At 41.3% G+C, this 25,023-nt stretch overlaps 2 protein-coding genes across 2 annotated transcripts; one reads left to right on the top strand and one right to left on the bottom strand.

The window, feature by feature from the left end:
* Nucleotides 1–20,229: 20,229 nt before the first annotated feature.
* Nucleotides 20,230–23,223, bottom strand: LOC125604685 (B3 domain-containing protein REM10-like). The gene is made up of 3 exons (XM_048774906.1): nucleotides 23,154–23,223; nucleotides 22,711–23,073; nucleotides 20,230–22,558 (listed from the first exon to the last, which is right to left on the bottom strand). The coding sequence occupies exons 1-3, from the start codon at nucleotides 23,214–23,216 to the stop codon at nucleotides 22,301–22,303; spliced, it is 684 nt and encodes a 227-aa protein (XP_048630863.1). The 5' UTR covers nucleotides 23,217–23,223; the 3' UTR covers nucleotides 20,230–22,300.
* On the top strand, nucleotides 21,342–21,798 carry LOC125604683 (uncharacterized protein At4g04775-like). Its single transcript, XM_048774904.1, has 2 exons — nucleotides 21,342–21,509; nucleotides 21,580–21,798. The coding sequence occupies exons 1-2, from the start codon at nucleotides 21,342–21,344 to the stop codon at nucleotides 21,796–21,798; spliced, it is 387 nt and encodes a 128-aa protein (XP_048630861.1).
* Nucleotides 23,224–25,023: the final 1,800 nt, after the last annotated feature.

The raw sequence follows: 25,023 nt of genomic DNA, 5'->3' as shown, positions 1-25,023 counted from the left end.
GAAGGTTCGTGATTTTTACTTGGTGAAATTCACTCTCGCCCTAATATTTCAGATTGGCCGATGAAATGCAGCCCGCATGTGCACAAGTCTCGGCCAAAAGCAGCCTGATGGGAGCATTAAAACCCAAAAGTGTTTTCATTCATACCTTCAGTACTCTTGCCCTTCAGTACGCTTGGCCTCGATCATACCACAATAAAAACCAAGAAAAAAATATTAACACTTGGTGGGATTATGAAAAGTTGAGCCAGCATAAGTACACTTGGATCATCAGTTCATTAGAACTCGGGCCAGCATCAATCAGACTGACTTGGACAGTCCAGTCCATTAAAACTCGAGCTCATGTACAGATCAGTACACGAACAGTTCCCGAAAAGGGCCAGCGTGCTGATATGTGTACTGACATGGTGCATCAGTTGTCCAAAATCAGTACACGAACAGTCCATGGGAAAGACAAGCATGCTGATATGTGTGGTCAGCGTGCTGATATATCTCCTGATCGACAGTCCACGGACAGTCTATGGTTGTCCAAAATCGCCAAGGGAAGGACAAGCGTGCTGATATGTGTACTGATGGACAGCCACGGACGTTCTGTGTGTGCTGACGGACAGCCACGGATGTGGGAACCGAAATTTGCACTGTCGATTTCCGTTTAAATAAGGAAACTAGGAAAAACCTAATTTCCCAGAGGTCCCTGATCTCTGCGAGAGCCAACAACAAGTGACCGAATATATGCGGAAATCATGAAAAGATAACGAACGAGGTTAGAGAAAACAGTAGATCTTATTTCGAGTCCGCGTAAAAGCGTTGCGATCATTACAAGAGATCATAAAAGCTTTGGCCGCAAAGGCTGTCAGCGAGTTACTTAGTTCTAGCGGCCTAAAAGCTCAAACCTAGTTGAGTCGCAGCTCGATAACAAAAGACGAAAAAGATACATAAAAGGTTTTTGATTGATTTCGGACTGAACCTTGTTAAAGGCTGCCTACGTACCCCTTTCGAGGATCAAGCCGAACGTAGTTCAATTGATAGAGCTGGACAAGAGATCGAACTGCCTGGGCGAGTTCGTCTAGTAATTGAGTGCCAGTCATAGAAACCGAACTTGTCGAGAATAAAGCCTAAAGTTTGTAAGTGCAAAGAATTCCGAGTCTAAAAAGTCCTCCCCCATGCCTCTCGCCTAGGACTCCTTATATACTAGCTCCAAGGTCGGTTTAGGCTTTTACTCTTCTGCCCTTAAGCCGTCATAGCATAAAATGGAGATATTCCATTTTTTCGATCTTCGTAATTACCCTCAAAATTTCGTATTTATCCACGGAAACTTGACATTTATCCTTCCTTGCGCGCCAAGCGTAAACCGTGCTACGGTTTAGGTCCCTTTGGGCCATCTTCCGACTCGAAGCGTTTACTGTGACTTCTTTCGATAAGGAACGAACTTTCCGCGGTTTTATCCGCAAAGTTTGAACGATGATTTAGAATGGCGGAAAACATGAACTGAGCTTGCTACAGACTTCGGGAGATAGCATCAAAGGATAGACGAGAATGCATGAACTGGTGTCGTATCGATGTTTCGGAAGAGTTCAGTCGCTATGTAACGACCGAACAGAACACACGCTCGGTTGCCATGTAGCGACCGAGCGGGACTGACGCTCGGTCGCTACGTAGCGACCAAGCATAGCTCGAGCTCGGTCGCTACGTAGCGACCGAGCTGTGTGCATGCTTGGTCGCCGCGTATCGATCGAGCTTGGCGTGTCCGCAGTCTGATTTCCATACTCAAGCTTGTCCGTGGCCGATTTGGATACATGTCCGTTGCCTCCGGACAATCGGTATTTAGTGGTTCGATTGAGATTTGGACGAGATTTTACAGCAAGGCTCTTCGTAAAGATATCTTTACGAAGATTACTTTTCGTAAAAACGTTTAAGCTGATTTTTACGGACTTTCAGACATTGATTCCGTCGTGACCGATTTTGACCCCAACAACGGACGTCCTGTGTGTGCTGACGGACACACACAGACGTCCTGTGTGTGCTGACAAACACACACGGACGTCCTGTGTGTACTGAACAGACAGCCCATGTGGGCCAAAATCACCCGAAAAGTTCACGGGAAGGGCCAGCATGCTGAGTCCAAGGACCAGCGTGCTGATATGTGTACTGATGGACAGCCACGGACGTCCTGTGTGTGCTGACGGACACACACGGACAGCCACGGACGTCCTGTGTGTGCTGACAGACAGCCACAGACAGCCACAGACAGCCACGGACGTCCTGTGTGTGCTGGCGGACACCCACCAACATCATGTGTGTACTGAACAGACAGACCACGTGGGCCAAAATCACCCGAACAGTCCACGGGAAGAGCCAGCATGCTGAGTCCAAGGACCAGCGTGCCGATATGTGTACTGATGGACAGCCAAAGACGTTCTGTGTGTGCTGAAGGACAGCCACGGACGTCCTGTGTGTGCTGACGGACACACACGGACGTCCTGTGTGTGCTGACAAACACACACGGACGTCCTGTGTGTACTGAACAGATAGCCCACGTGGGCCAAAATCACCAGAACAGTCCACGGGAAGGGCCAGCGTGCTGAGTCCAAGGACCAGCGTGCTAATATGTGTACTGATGGACAGCCACAGACGTCCTTTGTGTGCTGACGGACACACACATACACACACGGACAGCCACGGATGTCCTGTGTGTGCTAGCGGACACCCACGGACGTCCTGTGTGTACTGAACAGACAGCCCACATGGGCCAAAATCACCCGAACAGTCCACGGGAAGGGCCAGCATGCTGAGTCCAAGGACCAACATGCTGATATGTGTACTGATGGACAGGCACATATGTCCTGTGTGTGCTGACGGACACACATGGACACATATGGACATCCACGGACGTCCTGTGTGTGCTGGTGGAGACCCACGGACGTCCTGTGTTTACTGAACAGACAGCCCACATGGGCCAAAATCACCCGAACAGTCCACGGGAAGTGTAGAAACCCGTTAAAAAAAAGAGAGAGAATGGTCGAGTATCTTTCTGGTGGTCGAGTTACGGGCGATCAGATTGTTCATGTTTAAACCATGAGTCAAGTATGCCGGTAGGTCTTGGTTTGACAATGTCTTAGATTGATCAGATGAATGTTTTGGAAGCAAGCACGACGGGATCGAAGCACGACGGAAAACCCAAAATTGGACGAAAACCCTAATTTCGGTATTATGGAAGTTTTCGATGAAGCCGAAGGATCGGAAAATATTTACCGCCAAGGTCAGAGTTCAGATTGGAGTTTGTTAAAAATATTGAGCTCATCAGAACGGGAGCAGAAAAATATTCGGGATTAATCGCGGGTCAGAAATTTACCGGAAGGACCAAAATCAGGCCAATGGACCGAGAAGCTCGAGGTGGCTCTTTGCATGGGTTCAGAACGTGGTGTCAACTGTCCAGCAAGCTTAGTGTCTACAGAAGCTCGAGGTGTCACCGTGCATGGAAGCTGCACTTGCAGCTTGACATGTAGAAGCACGAGGTGGATCGACCAAGCACGAGGTGTCTCTGCGCATGCAACCGAAGCATACGGCCAGCCATGTGTGTGATTCTGTGGCGCCTTGCATGAGTTCCAGTCATGCAGCCTGACATCTGGTAGAAGTGGTGGCGCCCTGCATGAGTCCTGGCCATGCTGAAGGACATGTGAAGCACGAGGTGTCGCCGTGCATGCGTCCGGAGCCATGCGGAGAGACATGCAGGCGGCCACAAACCTGAAGCTGATTGGTTGCTGTCTTCTTTAAATAGGCACGACCTCCCTTCAGTTTCTTCACATCCATACCTTTCCAAACCAAGTTAAAACCGTGAGAGAAAAGTAGAAAAAGAAAGCAAGAGTTTCCGATCTTTTTCGAGAGTTTTAGAGGTCAGTTCTCTACTGATTTCGAGTCAGCGCCTAGGGACGGTTCTGTCCAACTGAATTCGTCGAGGTCAGTCCAGTCCAGTCCAGTCAAGTCGTCCATTGGGTTTTGTCCAAGTCTTCTCCGATCAACCAGCTGCTTATCGGCAAAGAACACTGTGAGTTATGATCAATTAATTGTTGACTTGTTTTCATGCAGGTTCCCGTTACTTGGAAGTTGGATCATGGCAAGAGGCCGGCTCTAACTGAGTAACGGTTTGATTAGTTAATAGTTGAGTATTAGTTGATTGAGTTGATAGCATGCTTAGTTATTGCTTTGGAATCATAGTAGCATGTTAATGGTTAGGTTGATTGGTTAGTTAGTGAATCCTGAATGCTTGCTTGTTAATTAATGCTTGTTGATTGAGGTTAGTCAGCTCTTGGTAAGGGAGTGACTAACTGGTTCAGTTGTTTAGTGATGATATTGTTGTTAGTGTTGTAGAGTTAGAGTGGGATGCCAGATAGCTTGTGTGTAACCCACCATGCTAGGCATGTTTGAGGTGGATTAGTGTTTCCTCGACCTCGTACCCAGTGGGTTTAAGGAAACCCCTTATTCGCTGGATCGAGAACACTCAGAGAGACGGGGTCATGGCCTATGGCTGAGTGGTTGCACGACGGGGTAGTGACCGGCAGTGACCCGAACGTACTGTGGGCTGTCTTGCGGTGACCCAAACATACTGTGGGCCGTAACCGTCATGTGACAACCGGGAGTGGCCCGAACGTACTGGGGCTGTCGTGCAGTGACCCAAACGTACTGTGGGCCGCGTTCGGTTGAAAGTTCCTTCTTCTGGCCTTTGTGGTAGGGAGATAGGATTTTGCCGAGGATAGAGGAGGAAAACTAAGTCACAAAGGGCCCTAGTTATAGTGCAAAGGGTGTAGAGGGTTGTTGAACCCTGGATTGAGTGGTTAGCAAGTCATTAGCAGTTACGATTTCATATCGTTAATTATCTTGCTATTATTATTCGCTGGGTATTTTGGATTTTGCTTGTTGTTATGGAATTGTGCTATTAGGTGAACCTCTCGCTTTAGATTGTTTGGGGTGGGATATCGAGGGGTTGTATTTGTTAGTTGGGGATCATAATTCACTGAGTAACATTAGGTTAGTCATCCAACTCCGTTGTCCATTTTGCAGGTAGCTTAGGTAAGGATGATCGGATAGCTGGGTGCTGGACGTTAGGACCACCGGTGTAGATTTCCATGCCTTTTGTAAACGGTATTGTGGATTTGTGTTTAGTTGACTCGATTTCGCATTAGGCCAGGACCGGTCTTGAATTATATCAATGTATGGATATTTCTCGAATCAATAAAGTAAATGTTTTATATGCGCTTCATGAGTACTCTGATATTTGACGAGTCCGGTCTAACACAAAGTTAGGTCGTAGTACGGGTTGAAAAGCCTTAGGCCTCGATCTAACAGAAAATGCTAACTCTTGGCCGGGTTGCAAAGCCTTGTGCCTTGATGGAGCGGGTCGAGTTAGTGGATGAACTGGTCGAGGTCATGAAGTAAATTTTGTGAATCTGACCGGATCGTCCCTAGCCCGTCACGTAGCGCTTCCGGACCATGGTGTTGGGTTGGACGGTCAGTCATGTTCTTGTTTGATTGTTGGCTAGCCGGTTTGATAGACCGCGGTCCACGGATCAGTACATGGAGCCGAACAAGCATGGAGATCAGAACGTTCTGAAGATTTCAACTGAGGTTCATGTTTTTCACCATACTGACCAGACTGACCGGACACTGTACTGGACTGTCCCACATGCATCCGGATGGGAGCTTTGGCTGGAACCATGGCCAGATGACCGATTTGACCGTATCAGATTTTGTATCCACCATACTGTTTTCCATTTCATGAAGAACAGTCGAGACAAAATCGCATTCGGACGCACCAATTCTGAGATAGGTCATCGCTACTCAATTCTGGACTGTACCGTACGTACTGCCCGTGCAACCGGATTGGAACTTCTTCAAAACTCACGACCAGACGATCGAATCCCTCGTACTGAATCTCGGCTTTCCCGACCTGTTTTGCATTCTAAGAAGAATGGTCGTGGCAGATTTCAATTTGATCGAATGGATTTCAAGTTAGGCCGTGCAACTTCATTTCCGTCTAGTTTGGACTGTCATGATCGCGTACTGGCCCTGTCCGCGGGACATGCTGAAGGTTTATTGAATCTGGATGGTGGAATTTGAAGGGTTCACTTGCAGTCAATGTTAATTTTTGTGCTCGACCAGATCTGGTCAATTTTATCATTTTCTATGTTTAGATTTCCCACATTTTTCTTTAAGTCTTTTGACTAGAACTTCTATATAATGTAACCATCAGATCTGAATAAGATAATTTCGTTTTGCTTTCATTCTTTTGAGTTTTACTCTCTTTGTTCTTTGTTAGAACATTTCTATAAGTTTCTTTGGTGTGGTTAGCTCCAAACAAACACCTCTTTCTTGTTGGACCGGTGCGTCACATCCGGCAACAGATCGAGATTGTCTCTCCAACGGAGCTGTGAGTCATATCAGGCGTTGAAAGACACTTAGACAGTATCATTGGGTCATTCCGCAGCCCCTTGTGTCGTCATTTATCCCACCAGTTCTCCTTTCGGAGTTCATATCCCCCTTACCGGTTGACTAGCGTTTCCTAGGTTCTATCAAGTGGTATCAGAGCCACTCTCTCGGTAACTCTTTTTCAATCCATTTCATCTCATCTTCCATATTCTTCATCTAAATTTCTTATCTAGCTTTCTTAAATCCGGGCCCCTCATTACCATCCACCATATCAAAAAAAAAAAAGAAAAGAAAGATCTATATATATATATTAAAAAAAAAGAAATCGAAATTTTCATTTGGGGATTGGTGGTGGAAGAGAAAGCCTGCTGGCTAAGGAGAAATCCAGCCTTTGAGGTGGTTAAAACGGATTTCAAAAATCAAAAAATCTCTTATCTATCTATCTTGAGAAAAACCCTTTGTTTGCTTTGGATCTACCCATTGGGATTCTTGATTTGTTCTCTTAGAACCTTGAGAAGAAACTTGAGTGATTACCATAAAATCTGAGAGAAACACTTGAGTGGGTGAGATTAAACACTTGAGAGTGTGTGAGAATTTTTTATCTAACTTTTTTTGTTGAGAATTTTCAGGTTATGATGTTTGGTCTCCAAAGGAAAAGTAACAAGGAGAAGCACCCACGACTTTCTGTCTCTCAACCCTCCTTTAAATCTTCTTTGAATTATTTTGATGAGTGTGTTAGTCTGCAGGAAAAACCAAACAGGTGGAGCAAAGAGCATGTCAATACATACAAAGGTGAATCTGATCCAAGAAGGCGATTGCTTCAGTTTGATGTCCAACAATTTTGTGATAACTTTGTGAAGGGTGTGGACAAAGCCCTCAAGGACGTCAGCAAGAGCCAAAAGAAGAGCACATCCACACGTGCCCCAGTAGCTGAGCCATCCTTTTCCATCAGTAAGAAAACCCAAGGTGAATCTGAAAACTGTTTTGAAGAATTTAAAGATTTTTCAGATTCTTCACCTATGTTTGATGAAACTGATGAAGAACCAATTGAAAGTTTGATGTCTTGTGAAGAAAGTTGTGATCTTACTTATCTTGAATCTGAGTTTATAAATGATAATGAACGCCTAATGTAGAACTAACTGTTTTGCAACCGGAGCATCCGAGTAGCCTTGTTTTGTCTCAACAGGTTTTTGAGGAAGAGCCACTGGATATTCCACATCAGTGCCCATGTCTTGACACTTGGATATCTTTGGATGAAGTCCCAGAACCTATCTTTGATGTGGAGGACGAACCTGATCCAGTCTTTGATGAAGAAGCAACAAGCATCATATCCACCTTTATGGAGAGCCATCTTTGCTTTGTTTCCGGCACAACTACTGCTCCTTCATCTCATGCCCCTTTGCTTCCTGATCTTCAAGAGCACTGTGAGAAATCTGAATTAGTTATTTCTCTGCCTGACATGTTTGATAAGATCAGTTCTCTTGATGTGATTTGTTTTGGTCTTGATAAGATAAAAGAAAATTGTTTTTCAAAATCTGTTTTTGGAAACATGATTAATTCTTTTAAAATCTTTGAACCTGATAAATTTCTTGATCAGCAACGTTTTCAAAATAACCTTGGCATCAGTTCTGAAATTATTTTGAGCTTTGATCAGTCCCTGGAACAAAGCAAAGTTTTTGATCATTTTGAAAAGTATCTTGAGCTTGATATGAAACAAACTGATTTTTGTGCTACAAAATCTTTTGATTCGTTTGTTTTCAAAGAAAATAGCTTTGATCTGAACTCTTCTAGGCATAGACTGATCACTGATGATTTGTTTGCATCTTCTCTGGACTTGGACGATTTCTTAATTAAAAAGATGCAGGAACAGAATTCACTTGAAACTGAAACTGGTTTTTGTGAACTTGATTTTTGTGATTCTGTTTTGCAGCCTGATCTCTTGAGTTTTGAAAATGATAAAACTTGGAATTTTTTGAGATCATCTTGTGAGAATTTTGTTGATTTGAGTGTTGCTGATATATTGGTCTACAACACATTCTTTGAAAAATGTCTTGAGACTTTGATAGTTGTTTCTCAATCTGAACTTAAGCTTGTGTGTTCAGATGTTGATAATGATATGCAAATTTTGGAAATGATTAATGTTGTTGCATATCTTGATAAGATTCTTGTCTGTAATGTCTACTTTGATTTGCATCTTGACAGGCTGAAAAGTGTGCTACTTGTTCTTGGAATGATATCTTAATTTTTGATTTGAACAAGTATCTCTCTTGCACATTTGATCCTGGTATTTTAGTGTTTGTTTTGAGTATCCAGGAAAGACAAGTTCAGCCTCTGAATGAAAGCATTGGCCGTGCCCAACAACCTCAGATTTGGAGAAGCTTTGTTGTTCAAACCGGCTACCTTGGTGCCAGCGACAGAGGTTCAGTCCAAGAAGGATATCTCAACAATCCGAAGGTATTTTGTCTTGAATCCAATTTTAAACGAAAGCCAACTCATCAAGGATTCACTGAGGCTTGAAATCGCATGACAAGCTTCACGGATGAAGAAGTTATGAATTTTACAAACCAGAGGTTCTTCAGTCCGTCTATCCGCGAGTACCAGATTTCTAAAGGATATGCATGCCCCATAAAGAAGCGGCCTGAGCCAAAACCGATCATAAGGTTCCAGATGGATCTCCCAGCTTCTCAGAAAGACCGATATCAGAAGGAATGGCCACGGGATCTTGAAGTTATGATCCATCCACCAAAACCGGCCAGACCAAAGACAGCACTGCCTTCTTCATTCAGCCAACAAACCAGAGGTATTTCTAAAACTTCTAAATTTATTTGTGCTGATGAATCTGTTAAGTTTCATGACAGGAAACATGTTACCATTGAAGTGCCCATGGAGCTTGAATGTTTTCTTCCTTCCTTTCATTTTTATGATTTGAAAGAAAACCCAACAACAGAGGCAGCAAAGTGTTCAGCACATGAAAAACAATTGGAGCTGATGATCCTCCATGACCCAAATGTGTTTCCTCAGTCATTCTTCTGTCTAAACCAAAAGCACTTTGTTTTGAAAGTGCAGGATATAAAGGATCAGTTTCAGATGGAAGCAAGTAGAAAAGGTCGACACAACACTTGTGATCTTGGAACATGGAACTGGAAATACTTGAGGGAAACAAGTTCAAAACTCCAAGGAAGTTTCTCTCCAAATTTATCCTTCATTGAATTTTACTTGTTCTTTTTGTCTGAGTCATTTTCTTTTGTTTCAGGTAAAATGGATTTGAGGTCAAATCCTTTTGAAGAGGAAGCGAATTATACGCCCCGGTTCGAGCACCGACCTGCTTGGGTCATGGACACATCCCAAGGTGGCGATCTTGTCGACCAACTAGACCTAACCGAGGTTTTCTCATCAGTTCATGTCAATTCCCTTATCATCTATGCAACCTTGGATGAGCTAAGGCCAGCTGATGAGACTGAGGACGAGCTGAAACAGAGTGTGCACAAGCTAGAACCAGCTGAAGAGAGTGTGCATGAGCTGAAACCAGCTAAAGTGAGAGTAGATGAGCTGTATGAGCTGAGTGAGCTAAGTGACATTACTTTGGAGCTGGATGAGCTAAGTGACACTAACTTGGAGCTGAATGAGCTAAGTGATACTGAAGATGGAGCTGGTTTAGTTGCTGGGCGAGTCATGCCCCATAAAGAATCGGCCTGAGCCAAAACCGATCCTCCATGAAACAAAGGTGTTGATACAGGCCGGAAATCAGTCTGCACGGACGGACAGTCTGAGGTTCGGGAACTCGGACTGGACAGGACGGACGGACGGCTATGTGACGGCTAGACGGTCGCGATGGGCTGGGAGTTGGCCGATCTGGTTCCTGAAACAAAAGGTTGCTATTTTTTATGAGTTTTTATGAATCAAAATAAGGAACAGGAAGAAAACAATATGATCAATGAAGAACATAAGCAAATATGACTTTTTATGAGTTTTTATAATGAATGGAAAAAGCTAGAACTATATGATGAAAGATAAAACAAAACAAAAGAAGGATAGAAGTATGGGGGATGGATCCTTGTTGCTGGATGTGTATCTCTCTCAACAAGAACAGTGGATGGAGGTGGATAGCTATGGGATTTGGCTTGCTGGATGTGTATCACTCTCAAGGCAAATCGGTGGATGGAATGGAGGTGAAGAATCGCCACAAGCTTGGTGGTTTGAAGCTTGATAAGATTCGGCTACTCTCTCTTGTTTCTCACAGAAAAAGACTTAGGGTTTTAGGTTTGCAAAGGCAAAATTATTTCATAAAAGACTTTAAGGTCTCTCCAATCTACCACAGGCTGGTTGTAGATGCTTGGACTGCTCTCCTTTAGCCACCATTTGTAAGCATTCCCTGTGAAGGCTTGGACAGCTTGTGATAGTTTATTTTCTTTGGGAATGTTGTTGGACCGCAGCCACTTCTCCATGTTAATTTCCCAAGTCAAATACACCGCAGGGTTCTTGCTGGAACCTGAAAACACTAGAGTGTTGGATGTATAAGCAGAATCTTTGCTTACTCCCTTCTTTTGGCCGGTTGGTGTTTGATGAGCTCTCCTTTTGCTGGTGGGTTTAGGTTGAGCTGATACACTATATGGGGCACGTCCATAGCCTACTGCCTTCTCTGCTTTCTTTGTAAGGTTGTAATTCTCATACAACTCGTCCTCCTTTTCCCCACCATAATCTGTCCAGGGACAGCTTGGTCTTGACCAAGAGTATTTGATTGGTATATCTACTTCATCCCATCTACTAAGGGACCTGGAGAAACTTTGCTCAAGAGTCTCTGGTTCATCTCCACCCTCCTCATGATGGCGTCCATAACTGATTTCAGAATTAGTTTCATAAGAAGACTGGTGCTCTTGGTCTTCTCCTTCATCACTTAGGTCATCCGGTTCTTCTCCCCAATCTATTTCTGAGGTATTGATCTCACTTAGGTCATCTTCTTCATACTCCATAGCTTTAGTATTGATGTACCTTGCAAGATAAATATATCAAACTAGTGGCTTAGGTATCTGGTAGAGAAAATGAACAAAATAAGCAATGAAACTTATGCTAAACCGATAAATATGCAAATAATGGACCAAGTGAACTAAACTAAGTTGAATATTTTTTTTTTGAATGGAGGCTCGTGATAAATCAAATATGGAGTAATAATGAAACAAAAGTCATGAAAATTATTGAAGCAAAAAAAATAACACTGATTTTGTTTTTTTTTTTGTAAGAAATGCAAACAACCTAAAATGGAAACAAGTCTATGAATGAATGCAAGCAAACCTAAATGGATTTTTTTTTTTTTAAATGCACAATGATATGCACGAAATACACTATAATGAGATGAAATTATGCAATATGAAGATATGGTAAGCAAATTCGAAAATGATTATAAGTTCTCTTCTTTTTTTTTTTTTTATAAGTGCAAACAAACCGAAAAGGAAACTAGAAAATGAACTAATGCGAAAATTCAAATATGGTAAGGGGAGCTGGGGGAAATGAATGCAAACAACTAGACTAATATTCAAAATAATTTCGTGGATCAAAACTAGCTAACTTCTTCTTCTTTAATTTTCCTTTCTCAAGAACACAAAATGCAGAAATTCAAACTTGAAGCAAATAACAATTTTTATGGACTTTTGGTTTTATAAATGCAAACTAAACAAGAATGAAAGATAGAGATGATAGAAAGGATTGATATAACCTGGGTTAGGAGCCTTTCGGCTCTGATACCAAATGTTACAGGCTGGGAAGCTGGGTCGATGAGATGGATGGGCGATGGGTCGATCTTATCGGTAAGGAAGAAGACCAGATGGAAAGATGGTGAAGATGGCCGACTTGCTATTCCTTTTAATCCAATCTAACCTGGAAACAATGAAGAACAATGAGTTTATGAATAATTAAAATAAGAACAGAAACTAAAAGATAAAGGGATGGAATGGTTTATGGATAGATGATTGAAGATGGATGATGGATAGATGATGTTGGATAGATGATGATTGACTCTCTCAATCCGTGGGTGCTGATTGACTCTCTCAATCTGTGTCTCAAGGCTCCTGTATCACACAAAGAACCTATGAACCACGAACTCAATAGTTTCTAATGTATCTCACACTTAGAAACTAAAGAACAGATTTTTATGCAAAGAAATTCTTTGATAAAAGATAAACTGAATATTATTTCTTAAGGTTGAAAGGTATCTACAAATGAAGGACAAAGAGAACTTATATAATGCTCAGAAATATCTAAACAAAACGTTCAAAAAATAAAAAGAAAGGAAACAAATCTCCAAGATATAAAATCGGAAACTAGCCGTTGGAGGGATTGTGGGGATTTGGCTTGTAAAGGGGGAGCTTGAATAATCTTGAACCTGGAAGGTTTAAGGGGATAAGATAACTTCTTTGGGACCTTCCTGGGAGCTTGATAAGTGCTGATCTCGTCCATAAACTGAAAAGAATATAGCTGTTGAAGTTTGAATTCTTGAGACTCCAAATAAGGTAAGTGTGGCCATAAATAGATCCTCCTGATCATGTGGGCTTTGGTGCATGGTAAGAACCCTTCTACTCCTCCTGGATCGTTGGATATACTTCTCAGATGATTATAAACATCTCCTGGTCGCCATTGTTTGGTTTGACTAAGATTGAACCGGTGAGACTCCAAATTAGGCAATTGCAGAACTGGTTTGACCGGTTTAGGGGATTGGGACATAACTCCATATTTCCGTGGAATTTTCTCATCATTCTTAGCTTGTTGTGAAGCTAATAGATCCATCTTGAAGTCCATGCTTTTGTTTGGGTCGGAACGCTTCTTCTTTGGGCTTGACACATCTTTTAAACTCGGATACTCGCAGATGGACGGGTTGGAGAACCTCCGGTTTGTAAAATTCATATCTTCCTGGTCCGAGTAGATTTGAAGATTACACCAAGTGTTCTTGACTCCTTGTTGAGTATAGAATGCATTAAAATTGGTTTCATGGAAACATTCCTCCTGGTTGGGAGAATACGCCGTTTTTACTGAACACATATCCTTGATGGTCATTTGGTTAGTGGATTGGTGCAACTGGTTGGCCTCTGGTTCAGCTACTGATTTGATGGCCGCATCAGGTGTTTCCTCAGTCATTCTTCTGTCTAAACCAAAAGCACTGTAAGGATCATGAGTTGATTGCCTCTACTCTTCATGAAAATGTTTTGAAACCGAGAATTTCAAAGAGAAAACATATTTTTACATGGTTGAAAAACGTTTTGCTCAAACCTTTTCATGAATTGTGTTCATTGAGCTGTGCTTTGAAAGAGATTTGGTTTAGGAAAAGGCATGAACCAAAATTGCTTAGGCCAAAGAATTCTTTTGATTTCGTTCATGATGATAATTTTTCAAATTTGGCATTGTCTCTTTCTTTCCATAACAGTTTCTCGCCTTGGCCTGATTTTGAGATTGATAAATAAATTTTTGGCAACCAGCTTACTTGCTTAATGCTTGCCCACGTCCTTGATGATTATCCTAAGTGCTTGGATCCTGTTTTTGGTGTCTTAAGGATAGAGAAACCCTTTGATTATTCCTTTACCAGATTTGATGTGGTTTCTCTAGTTGCTTTGAATAAACAGGATAAGCATGATCAGTTTCTAAGGAGAGCAAGCACCAATGGACGCCAAAGTACTTGGAATTCCTTGATGAAAATGACTTCAAAACTCCAAGGAAGTTTCTATCCATATTTTTCATTCCCTGAATTTTCCATGAGTTTTAATTCCTTTGTATCTGATTCATCTCTTTTTGATATAGGTACTTTGGATTTGAGGACAAATCCTTTTGAAGAAGGAGGGAATGATAGACCGCGGTCCACGGATCAGTACATGGAGCCGAACCAGCATGGAGATCAGAACGTTCTGAAGATTTCAACTGAGGTTCATGTTTTTCACCATACTGACCCGACTGACAGGACACTGTACTGGACTGTCCCACATGCATCCGGATGGGAGCTTTGGCTGGAACCATGGCAAGATGACCGATTTGAACGTACCAGATTTTGTATCCACCATACTGTTTTCCATTTCATGAAGAACAGTCGAGACGAAATCACATTCGGACGCACCAATTCTGAGATAGGTCATCGCTACTCAATTCTGGACTGTACCGTACGTACTGCCCGCGCGACCGGATTGGAACTTCTTCAAAACTCACGACCAGACGATCGAATCCCTCATAATGAATCTCGGCTTTCCCGACCTGTTTTGCATTCTAAGAAGAATGGTCGTGGCAGATTTCAATTTGATCGAATGGATTTCAAGTTAGGCCGTGCAACTTCATTTCCGGCTAGTTTGGACTGTCCTGATCGCGTACTGGCCCTGTCCGTGGGACATGCTGAAGGTTCATTGAATCTGGACATTGGAATTTGAAGGGTTCACTTGCAGTCAATGTTAATTTTCGTGCTTGACCAGATCTGGTCAATTTTATCATTTTCTATGTTTAGATTTCCCACATGTTTTTTTGAGAAAATTACTAGAATGTTACACATTTTATGGTTTATTACTAGAATGTTGTACATCTTTGTTTTATTACTAGAATGTTTTCTCTTTCCTAGTAATTTACAATAAGGGGCTTTTGTTATGTTTTATTTTCTGAAACTAATTTTAAAGATCAAAGCCACATCAGTTATTAAAAATCCACATCACATCAGTTATTTTCTGAAACCAAACCGTCTCTATCACTATCACTATCATACATACGGTTTTGTCAAAAAAAAGAAAAGAAAAGAACACGAAGAACTGTGTTGTGTCGAAGAAGGAACCGCAAACCGAAATCCTCTCACCCTTCGAAACCCTCGTCGACATTGTTCTTTACTTCTTCGAACTCTCTCTAACTCTCTGTCGTTGAACTCTCTATAACTCTCTGTCGTTGAACTCTGTCTCGTCGGAGTTTCTAGAAACCGTCGTCTGTACGAAATCGCCTTCACCGCATTCTCATCAACGAGTTCATCTTTTCCGGTAAGATGTCGCGACGTTATATATTGTATTTTGGTTGAGTTTGTGGGTCAGTTATATATTGAGGCTGTGATATGGGTGTGTGGAGGTTTTTGTTGCGACTGAGTTAGGGTTATGTTGACTGTGCTATGGGTTTGTCGAGGATTTTGTTGTGTCTGAGTTAGGGTTATGTTGCGGCTGAGATATGTGATTGTCTAGACTTTTGTTGTGTCTGAATTAGGGCTTTTTGTTGTGGCTGAGTTATGGTTATGTTATAACTGAGTAATTATTATGTTATGGCTGAGTTATGGTTATGTTATAACTGAGTAATTATTATGTTATGGCTGAGTTATATATATGACCTAATATATTTTAATATTATGATATGGCTGTGTTATTTTTATGTTGTGGCTGATTTATTGTTGTGTTATATGATCAGATGGATGTTAGTCAAGTCGAACCACGTGATTACCCTCCAAGACTTTACCCTTCTAACCTAGAAGGTAAAGATATCAATCATAATTTCCGTGCAGGACATTTCCCCCACATTAAAGAAACAATAGGACTCGATGTGTGGGAAGAACTGGTGAACTCTCCCATTGGAGTAGTTGCTAGGCTACTTTCACGCGAAAGCATTTGGTCTGGTAGGACCGTACACTATCTGCTATGTAGACAGCTGCGAGTGCATAAAAAGGAGATATGGTCTGTTGTGGTTGATGATGTTATCAGGTTTAGCTTGCTCGAGTTTGGTGAGATCACTGGGTTAAACACAGGTCCATTGCCAACAGAAAGTTTTGAACCTGATCAATACAAAGAGTTTTGGGAGGAGTTGAAGGTGCCGCTTGGGATGGGACCCAAGTATGATGAGCTGAAGGCAGCATTAGAGTTCTGTCCTGGTTGGAGTTTTGAAAAGCGTAAGTGGTTGGGGATGTTATTTCTTCAAGCCATGGGACTGTACTGTTTGCATCACAATTCAAGGATACCCTTTCAAAGTGCAATAAGGATATTAGACGATGAAGCCATGAGGTCGTATCCATGGGGTCGGACTGCATACGAAGTTCTTGTTGACTCTCTGAAAACACTGTCTCCAGATGGAAAGTCATACACAGTAAGCGGCATGAAGGACGTTTTATTGGTTTGGGCGTATGAGTCCATCGTCTGTTTCGGTGAGAAGTTTGGGAGAGTGGTCAACAATGAAGACGTTCCTCTTTTGTGATGGGGTGGAAGGCGTACACGTTCAAGTTTTGATACTGTCTTGTCTGACGAAATCAAAAATCATGGCGAGGTAATATTGTGACCGAATTAATTTATTTGATGGCTTGGTTTTGTGTTATTTGATGGCTGAGTTTATGATAAACTGGTGTTGCAGGTCCGTTTGAGGAGAATGGTTATGAAGGAGTCAATTGAAGAGATGTTTCCTGTATGGTCGGATGAACCTGACGACCCACAACTCGTTAGGTTGGTAGAAGACATACACGCAGGTAGATACGTGAAAGGTTTCTGGGAAGTACAGAGGGATGAGCAGGGGAAGGGGAATGAGAAGAAGAAGAAGAAGAAAACGAAGGGAGTTTCATCAGAAGCTGAGCCATCAACAAAGAAGCAGAAGAAAGAAGCTGCTGAAACGAGAAAGGGTTCTAGCGAGGAGGAAGCTGTATTGGACAAAGCGACTCTAACGAATCTTGTGAGTGCTCTGCAGAATATTTCAGCAAAATTTGATGCTTACGATTTTGACCGGAACCGGCCAGTGATGGACGAGAAGACCCTAGATAACGTGGTGAAAGCTGTAGTGCAGCAGAGTCTGAAAGTTTTGGGGAAAGGAAAATTCCCGACAACGATGCTAAACTCTCCTCCGCCGGCGTAGAAAAATCTTTATCGGTGACATCATCACCTCGTAGGAGGTCGCCACCGGAAAAGTCGGACAAAAGTCCAGTGGTAGAACCGCAGGCCCAGGAGGAGAAGTCTGTAAAAACTCCAGTGACAGAACCGCGGCAGCAGAAAAAGCCTGTCAAAAGTCCAGAGCCGCCGCAGCAGAAAGAGAAGGCTGTCAAAAGTCCGGTGCCGCCGCAGCGGAAGGAGAAGGGTGTCAAAAGTCCGGTGCCGGCGCAGCAGAAACAGCAGAAGTCAGTCAAAAGTCCAGCGTTAGCTGAGACCCCTGCAAAGAAGAATTCGGAGCTTGAGAAGGATACAGTGGTGAGAAGGATTTTGGGTGATGATTTTAATGAAATTGATTTCATCAGTGTTTCTCCTGCAAAGATTACTAAGGATGCTAAGGATGGTAAGGATGCCAACGTTCCAGCCTATGGACGCGGCTTACGGGGCAAGGCCAAGCGTACTGTTACTGTAAAGGATGAGGCTATCGAGGATAAGAAAAAAGCACAGCGGGCAGAGGCTGCGTTGAAGAGGAAGGAGAAGCAAGAGGCTAAGAAAAAAGAGAACGAGGAGAAGAAACAGAAGAGAAAAGCGGCTGAGTTACAAAAGAAACAAGAGGCTGGGTTACAGAAGAAAAAGAAGGAAGACGAGGCTGAGTTACCGAAAAAAAAGAAGGAAAAAGAGGCTGAGTTACCGAAGAAGAAGAAAGAAGAAGAGGCTGAGTTACAGCGGTCTGAGGAATGTGTTGTGACCAACGACGAAGTTCTTGCGGAAGATAACGCATTGGCGGCGGAGTCTGATGTCGAGCCAGCTGAATTGATTAGATCTTCCGTGATAAAGGAACTTCGGGAGAAATCAGTTAAGTTATCTCCACAAGGGTTTTCATTGACGAACCTTGATTCAGCACCAGTTTTTCCGTACATTGGAGACAATGGACAGACGACTTGCATGAGGAAGAACATTACGCCTTCATCAGTAATATACGACCCTTGCGCACCTGTTGATCCGGCGCGACTGGAAAAACTGAAGCAACACATTAAGGCAATTCCACCCAAACCACCAGCACCTAAAGATAAACCAGAAGAACCCTCAGCTGATCATGAGAGTGACTTCTACAGCATACTCATGCATGAAAGACCGTGGCCTGACAAAGAATATGGATGGGTGTTTGATAATGTAAGTCTTTATTAAGGCTGACTTATATATTCTATAAAGGCTGACTTATATATTTAATTCATTATATTACGGCTGACTTATTATTTTTCTTTGTCTAGCATATCGCTGCGTATATGAACGTCCTCATACAAAGGTCCATGCGAGATCCCACTCCATTCTGGTCCAAGCGGATTGGTTTCATAGACCCTTGGTTGTTAAGTTCTTGGGCTTCCCTCGATTACAGGCAGTTCAGGATGAAACCTGCTTCGTTCAAGTTCAAAGACTGTGGTTATGAAGCGTTGGTAAACGGGAGATTCCCCGAAGAATTTACAACAAACTTGAAGTGGTATGCAGATGTGGATCACGTGTACGGATGTCTTCAAACCGGCGGTAATCACTGGGTGGCGTTTCACGTGGATCTGATCAAGGAGAAGATAGATTGCTACGATCCAATCTATGGAGAGTCAACACCCGAAAGTGAGCAAAAAATGCTAAATGCTTTTAGACCTCTACTGGAGATGCTTCCCTGGATGTTGAATGAGCTTATTCCTGCCGATCTCCGAAAGCATTCTAGGAAGAGGTTCGCATTCAGACGGAGGAGCAAAAGATACATTCCACAAAACAACATGTCAGGTGATTGTGGGGTTTATTCGTTGAAGTTTGTGGAGTGTCTAGCGCTTGGTGTAACTTTTGATGGCATAAACGATAGTAATATTCAAGGGTTACGGGTGAAGATGGCAGCAGATATCCTCGAGGAAGGAGGAAATGTTGGAATGAACAATTTGTTTTCATAATGAAACTGTGTTTGTTTGTGAACCTGTGTTTGTTGTTATGTTAACTATTTGACTTTGGATAACTGCTGTAATAACTCAGTCGTATCGATTAGTAATACTCAGCCAGTACTCATTGATAACTCAGTCATACCTCAAACATACCCTAGAATCAAAATAATTAATAATTTTTCATTCGAATGTTATATATAAAGTCCAATTATCAAAATAATTAATAATAACTCAATGTGTGAGCATGATCTTTGTTGACTATACGAGTTTGGAATCGATTATAATCTTGAGGTATATGTTGTCTCTTACGAGTACCTAAAACTCTAGGCAGTGATATGAGGTGTGAGCATGATTCAAAACACGTAAACTGTTATTGTGTTATTTATTATGAATTTGTGATATTTATCATATCTTGTGGTTCGTACATCATAAATCATAACCCTAAACAATCTTATTCGGAACCCAAACCCTAAATAACTAAACCCTATACCCTAAACGGCAAACAACAAATCAGCCGTAAAGGTCTTAATAACTCAGCCTGTTAGTGTAAGTTAATATTTACATATGGCGCGAAAATTTTAGATATTTTATCTCGCGACCTTTAATGTTCTATACTTCCCCTATATATAGCCCCCTTCTCTTGCACCTTCTCGCCTTATCTCACTAGAAAACCTAAACAATATCTCTATATCGCCTTACAAAGTTATGATTGTTCCTGGTTATTCAGAAAGGTTAGAGAACAGAGTCAATGAGATACTAAACTCTGAAAATCGTGAAAACCTTCCCGTTCTATACCCTGGCCCGGGTGTCTTGCTTGACAGCGTAATCTGGTTTAAATTTCTAAGCGATCTCTCCCTGGCCATCCCGTCGATTTTAGCAGAAGGATGGGTTCATGATTGGCCGACATGGCGCGCCATTCCCGATCATTTTAAGGAACGCTGGTTTCTTCAACTCGCTGTAAGGACAACATCTTTGAATTGTTTTTGATATTAGACATAATAACAGCACTTACATTTGGAAATTGGTTTTTTTTGTAGCGCAAACGCACGTGGGCACGAAGATATAATTTTCAAGTTTGGACAAATTTTAATCTGGTGGCCAGAACGGTGTTTCGTTGTCAGATGCGCCTCTTGAAGAGGAGGTGGGCACATGGGGGTGAGAAGCCTGCGTGGATGCTAACTAGAGTTTGGCGTGATCTTGTCCACATGTTTGAAGAATTTGGTCCTGATAATTTTGGTTTTAGAAATTGATTTGTTGTTTTTGTTTGTATTCAGCCGTCAAGTTTTTGTAAAGTTGTTTAACTCAGCCGTTAAGTTTCTATAAAGTTGTTTAACTCAGCCATTAAGTTTCTATTAAGTTGTTTAACTCAGCCGTTTAGTTTCTATAAAGTTGTTTAACTCAGCCGTTAAGGTTTTATAAAGTTGTTTAACTCAGCCGGAATTGTTTGCGTCAAACGTCAGTGTTTCAGTTAAGTAACTCAGCCGTAATACGAATTAAGATACTAATAACTCAGCCTTATATTGTAAAAATACAAAGCCATAGTTAACGCTATTTTCAATGTATTATTATGGCCGCCATTACTTAATCGAGACCAGTATTAGAGTCCTTTATTCTCTTATTATTATACGTGCGAGAAATTCCATCGTCATTGAGAATATCGAGACTCATTATTATGGCCGTCATTACATTATCGAGACTACTATTATTAGAGACCTTTATTCTCTTATTATTATGTGCATGAGAAATTTCGTTTGCATTGAGAATATCGAGACTCATTATTATACGGCTGGCACGCATGTATCGGATTATTTACATAATCGAGGTATTGTTATTTTTAATGTAACTCAGTCAATACGTCTACGTTAACTCAGCCAAAATATAGACGCTAACACAGCCGTAATACGAATTCAACTTAAGTGTTTGATAAAATAATAAAGAACCTTTCGTATTTCTTGATTTGATTGAGTATTCGTCATAATTAAAGTGCATCACGTGTGTGGAAAAATACGGCTCAAACCTAATATCGAGGCATTTAATAGTTTATTAATTTAAATTATTCCTCTTTATTTGAATTTTTAAAAAAAATGATTTTATATTACTACCACTATTGTTTTAACTTTGTCTTTCACACCAATTTCTCTTTCATTCAAAGAAAATGTCTTCTTCATCATCTGTGTCTGGTAACACTTACTTTCACCGCCGGCATGTGGAAAGAGGAACGCCGAAACAGTGTTGGTGTGGTGAACCCGCTGAATTATGTACATCTGCATCACGGGCTAATCCAGGAAGACTGTACTATTGCTGTCGCAAAGGATATATTAAGGTTTGATTTTTAATTTTATTCATTATACTGTCAATGTGATACTAAGAGCTGGGCATGTTGGTGAAATCAGAGACATTTATTCAAATGGGCGGACGAGTGCTTGGTGGAAGAGGTAGAAGATATGAAATCGGTGATGAGTGACATGACCAAAGGCATATCAGATCTGAGAGTAGACGTTGGTCGGTTGGAGAAAGAACTCGGTAAAGCGGAAAAGATGAAGTGTTTGATGTTTCCAGTGGTGGTTTGTGGGTTTGGTATGGCCATATTTTGGCACTATTTCTTTGCGTAGTCATGTGTTGTAATCATAATTTAGACGCAATGTTTTTAGTAACTCAGCTATTACGTTCAATGCAACTCAGCCAGTACGTTAATTAATTCATAATCAAACAATAACCCAGCCATAATACGAGTATTCGTCAGTCATAACGTTTTAATAACTCAGTTATAACGTTCACTGCAATTCAGCCGTTACGTTAATTAAGTCACTATCAAACAATAACCCAGCCATAATATGAGTATTCGTCAGTCATAATGTTTTAATAACTCAGTTATAACGTTCACTGCATCTCAGCCGTTACGTTAATTAAGTCATAATCAAACAATAACCCAGCCATTATATGAGTATTCGTCAGTCATAATAAGATAGTAACTCAGCTATAACGTTCAGTGGAAGTCAGTCATAATCAAACAATAACATAAACAATAACTCAACCATAATATGAATATTAGTCAGCCATAAAAAGAGACATACATAAATTTCTGGTTCGACATACATAAGTTTAGGTTCAAAATCACTCTTCCCTTTCCGGACATACACACATTAGTGGAGTAGTTTTCCCATCTCCAACCACATTGAACACAAATAAGTCTCCTATGGCGCATCTGTTAGCACGACAGAACTTTCTCCAGCCTCTTCTGATGTAATACATGCCGTCTGCTTCGCTAAATCGCAAACTCACAGTCCATGAATTTCCCTCTTTGTTGACAAGTATTATCTCTTGGCATTGTTTGTTCAAAGCAGTACAAGTCGTAGCTCCCTCAGGAAGATACTGCAAACACAGAACGTAAAGACACAGAACAGATCAAACCATATGTTAATAACTAACTAAATACTGCAAACACAGAACGTAAAGACACTGAACAGATCAAACCATATGTTAATAACTAACTAAATATGGTCTATAACTGAAAATCGACTCACAAGTTTGTCTTCTTTTAGATTCGAAGCAGTGACCTCAGCCTGAAAACAATAGTCAAATGAGAAAGAAGGAGCATCATCCGCATCGGCTTCTTCCTTGATGATGTGAGGATGTGTATACTGAATCTCACAACAGCTAGGACCAAATGGTGTGACATGAAACACCATATCTCCTTCGTGTTTGAAGATGACAATGTCACCGATTTGAAGGTCATGTGCTGTGGTGAAATCTTTCCAACCTCCGGTGAGTCTCCTGCCTTCTTGTATCACTTCCCAAGTTTGATCTGTAGCGTCCGATCTTAGTTTCCATGTTTTCCGGTTTGTCTTCCCTTCTATGTGCTGTGAGAAGAAGCCAAGTGGTATTGTCTGCAGGTCAGAAAAGCCAAAGTTAAGCAAACTCTAAAATAGGAACATATACACATGAGAAATAGAGAGTGTGTGTCTACCACGCCACTGTGGAAATCGGGAAGCAGAGGCTTCAAGAAATGAGGTTTGTGCGAATTAGGCATCTGCAAACAAGAAAAGAATGGGAAAAAAACATCATCGAACCTAAGCTGAATCCACAAATCTGCAAAAGAGAGGCTTCGGTTTTACCTTCGTATCGAGACGCTTCGAAATCGCCTATCGTCGAGAGCTTTTTTTTTTTTTCGCGTTGGGACGAAAATGATTTCTTTTTTTTTTCCTTGTGTAAAGTAAATAATGCCGGAAAATATAACTCAGCCGTAACATTGTTAATAATTAATAATGCCGAAGAATAAAACTCAGCCGTAACATTGTTAATAATTAATAATACCGAAAACTAAACCTCAGTCGTAAAATTGTTAATATTTAATGATGTCGAAAAATAAAAGTTGGCCAAAAGAGTCATACATAATTTAACTCAGTGTCGAGTTATGTCCTGACACGCATGTCCGAGTAATTTACGATATCGAGGTCATTATATGTTTATTTTATTTGGACACGCGTGATCTTTATATTTAATATGATTTCCCTATTATATTTCCAATATTTACAAGTAAAAGATAAAGGAAAAACCAGAGTCGACTTCTAAAACCTAAAGTAAGTCTCTTTCGTCCAAAATCGATTTTGAATTATTTTTTGTATTTTGGCCTTGTTCGATTTTGCATTATTTTTTGTGTGCTATGATGTATAAATTAGATGGATCTACAGCGTGGAATTCCAAGGACGTGCGACTGTGGAGCTGCTACCATTGTGTTAACGTCAGGTACAATAAAGAATCCGGGTAGAAGATTTTATCGATGTGGAGCAAATTCGGGTCAAAACCATGTTTTCAAATGGCTTGATGAAGCACATGATGAAGAGTTTGTAGTTGTGGCAAACAAACTCGCGACGATAGAGCAGGATTTGGCCGCTATAAAAGCAGAATTAGATGATATGAAGAAAGACATAACTGAGATCATAAAAATTATTGAATGTCTTAGGATGAAGTCTTAAATGTATTAGTTGCTACTACTACTTCTTTGTTTACTCAGATTCTGTACTCATAAGTCAGTCTATGTTTATGTAACTCGGATTTAACTCAGCCGTTGTTAATTTCTTCCGAAACAACAACTCAGCCGTAACATGTAATAATATCAGTCTTAACGTTTAGGTGAACAATCAAAAAACAGTCATAAGATGAATAAATGAGAATAACTCAGCCGTAAGATGAAAATAACTCAGCCGTAAGATGAAAATAAGTCAGCCATAAGATGAAAATAACTCAGCCATAAGATGAAAATAAGTCAGCCATAAGATGAAAATAACTCAGCCATAAGAAAATAAGTCAGCCATAAAAACAGAATATATAATTTTTTGTTCGACATACATAATGGCATAGCAAAAAACATAAAAAAGATAAGATTCTGATGCAGAGACATCTTCACCACTTACTTGTGTCCCTAAACAGGCTTATCGGTTCAAAATCACGAAAGAACAAGGAAATCTCTTTGATCCAGAAACAGCGCTCACACATGTTGTCGTCCTTAGTCACATCAATGTGCCATAGGCAGAGACATTGTCGGTCCACAACATTTGCACATTGGCAAAGGTAGAAGGACGGAACATAAGTAGAAGTGAACATGGCCTTAATTTGACGGAACTCGTCAGTATGCCACAAACCCCATCCCCATTTCGCATCTCGAACAAGTTTCCCGACCCTGTCAACAGTTGCTCTTGGAATTCTCCGAAAATACTGCGCATCACCGTAAAAGATTGCTTGAGTCATAGCGTGTGTATACACTGCACGCTCATATCCTGCATCTGCTGCACGCTTGAGGAGAGAAAGGCCATAATCTTGCTCATCGTATGAGTAGA

The sequence above is a fragment of the Brassica napus genome, unplaced genomic scaffold (assembly GCF_020379485.1).
Source record: "Brassica napus cultivar Da-Ae unplaced genomic scaffold, Da-Ae ScsIHWf_596;HRSCAF=888, whole genome shotgun sequence".
In the NCBI taxonomy this organism is placed as follows: domain Eukaryota; kingdom Viridiplantae; phylum Streptophyta; class Magnoliopsida; order Brassicales; family Brassicaceae; genus Brassica; species Brassica napus.
The sequence above is the reverse complement of the archived record's forward strand: the minus strand, read 5'-3'. Positions and strand labels throughout refer to the sequence as shown.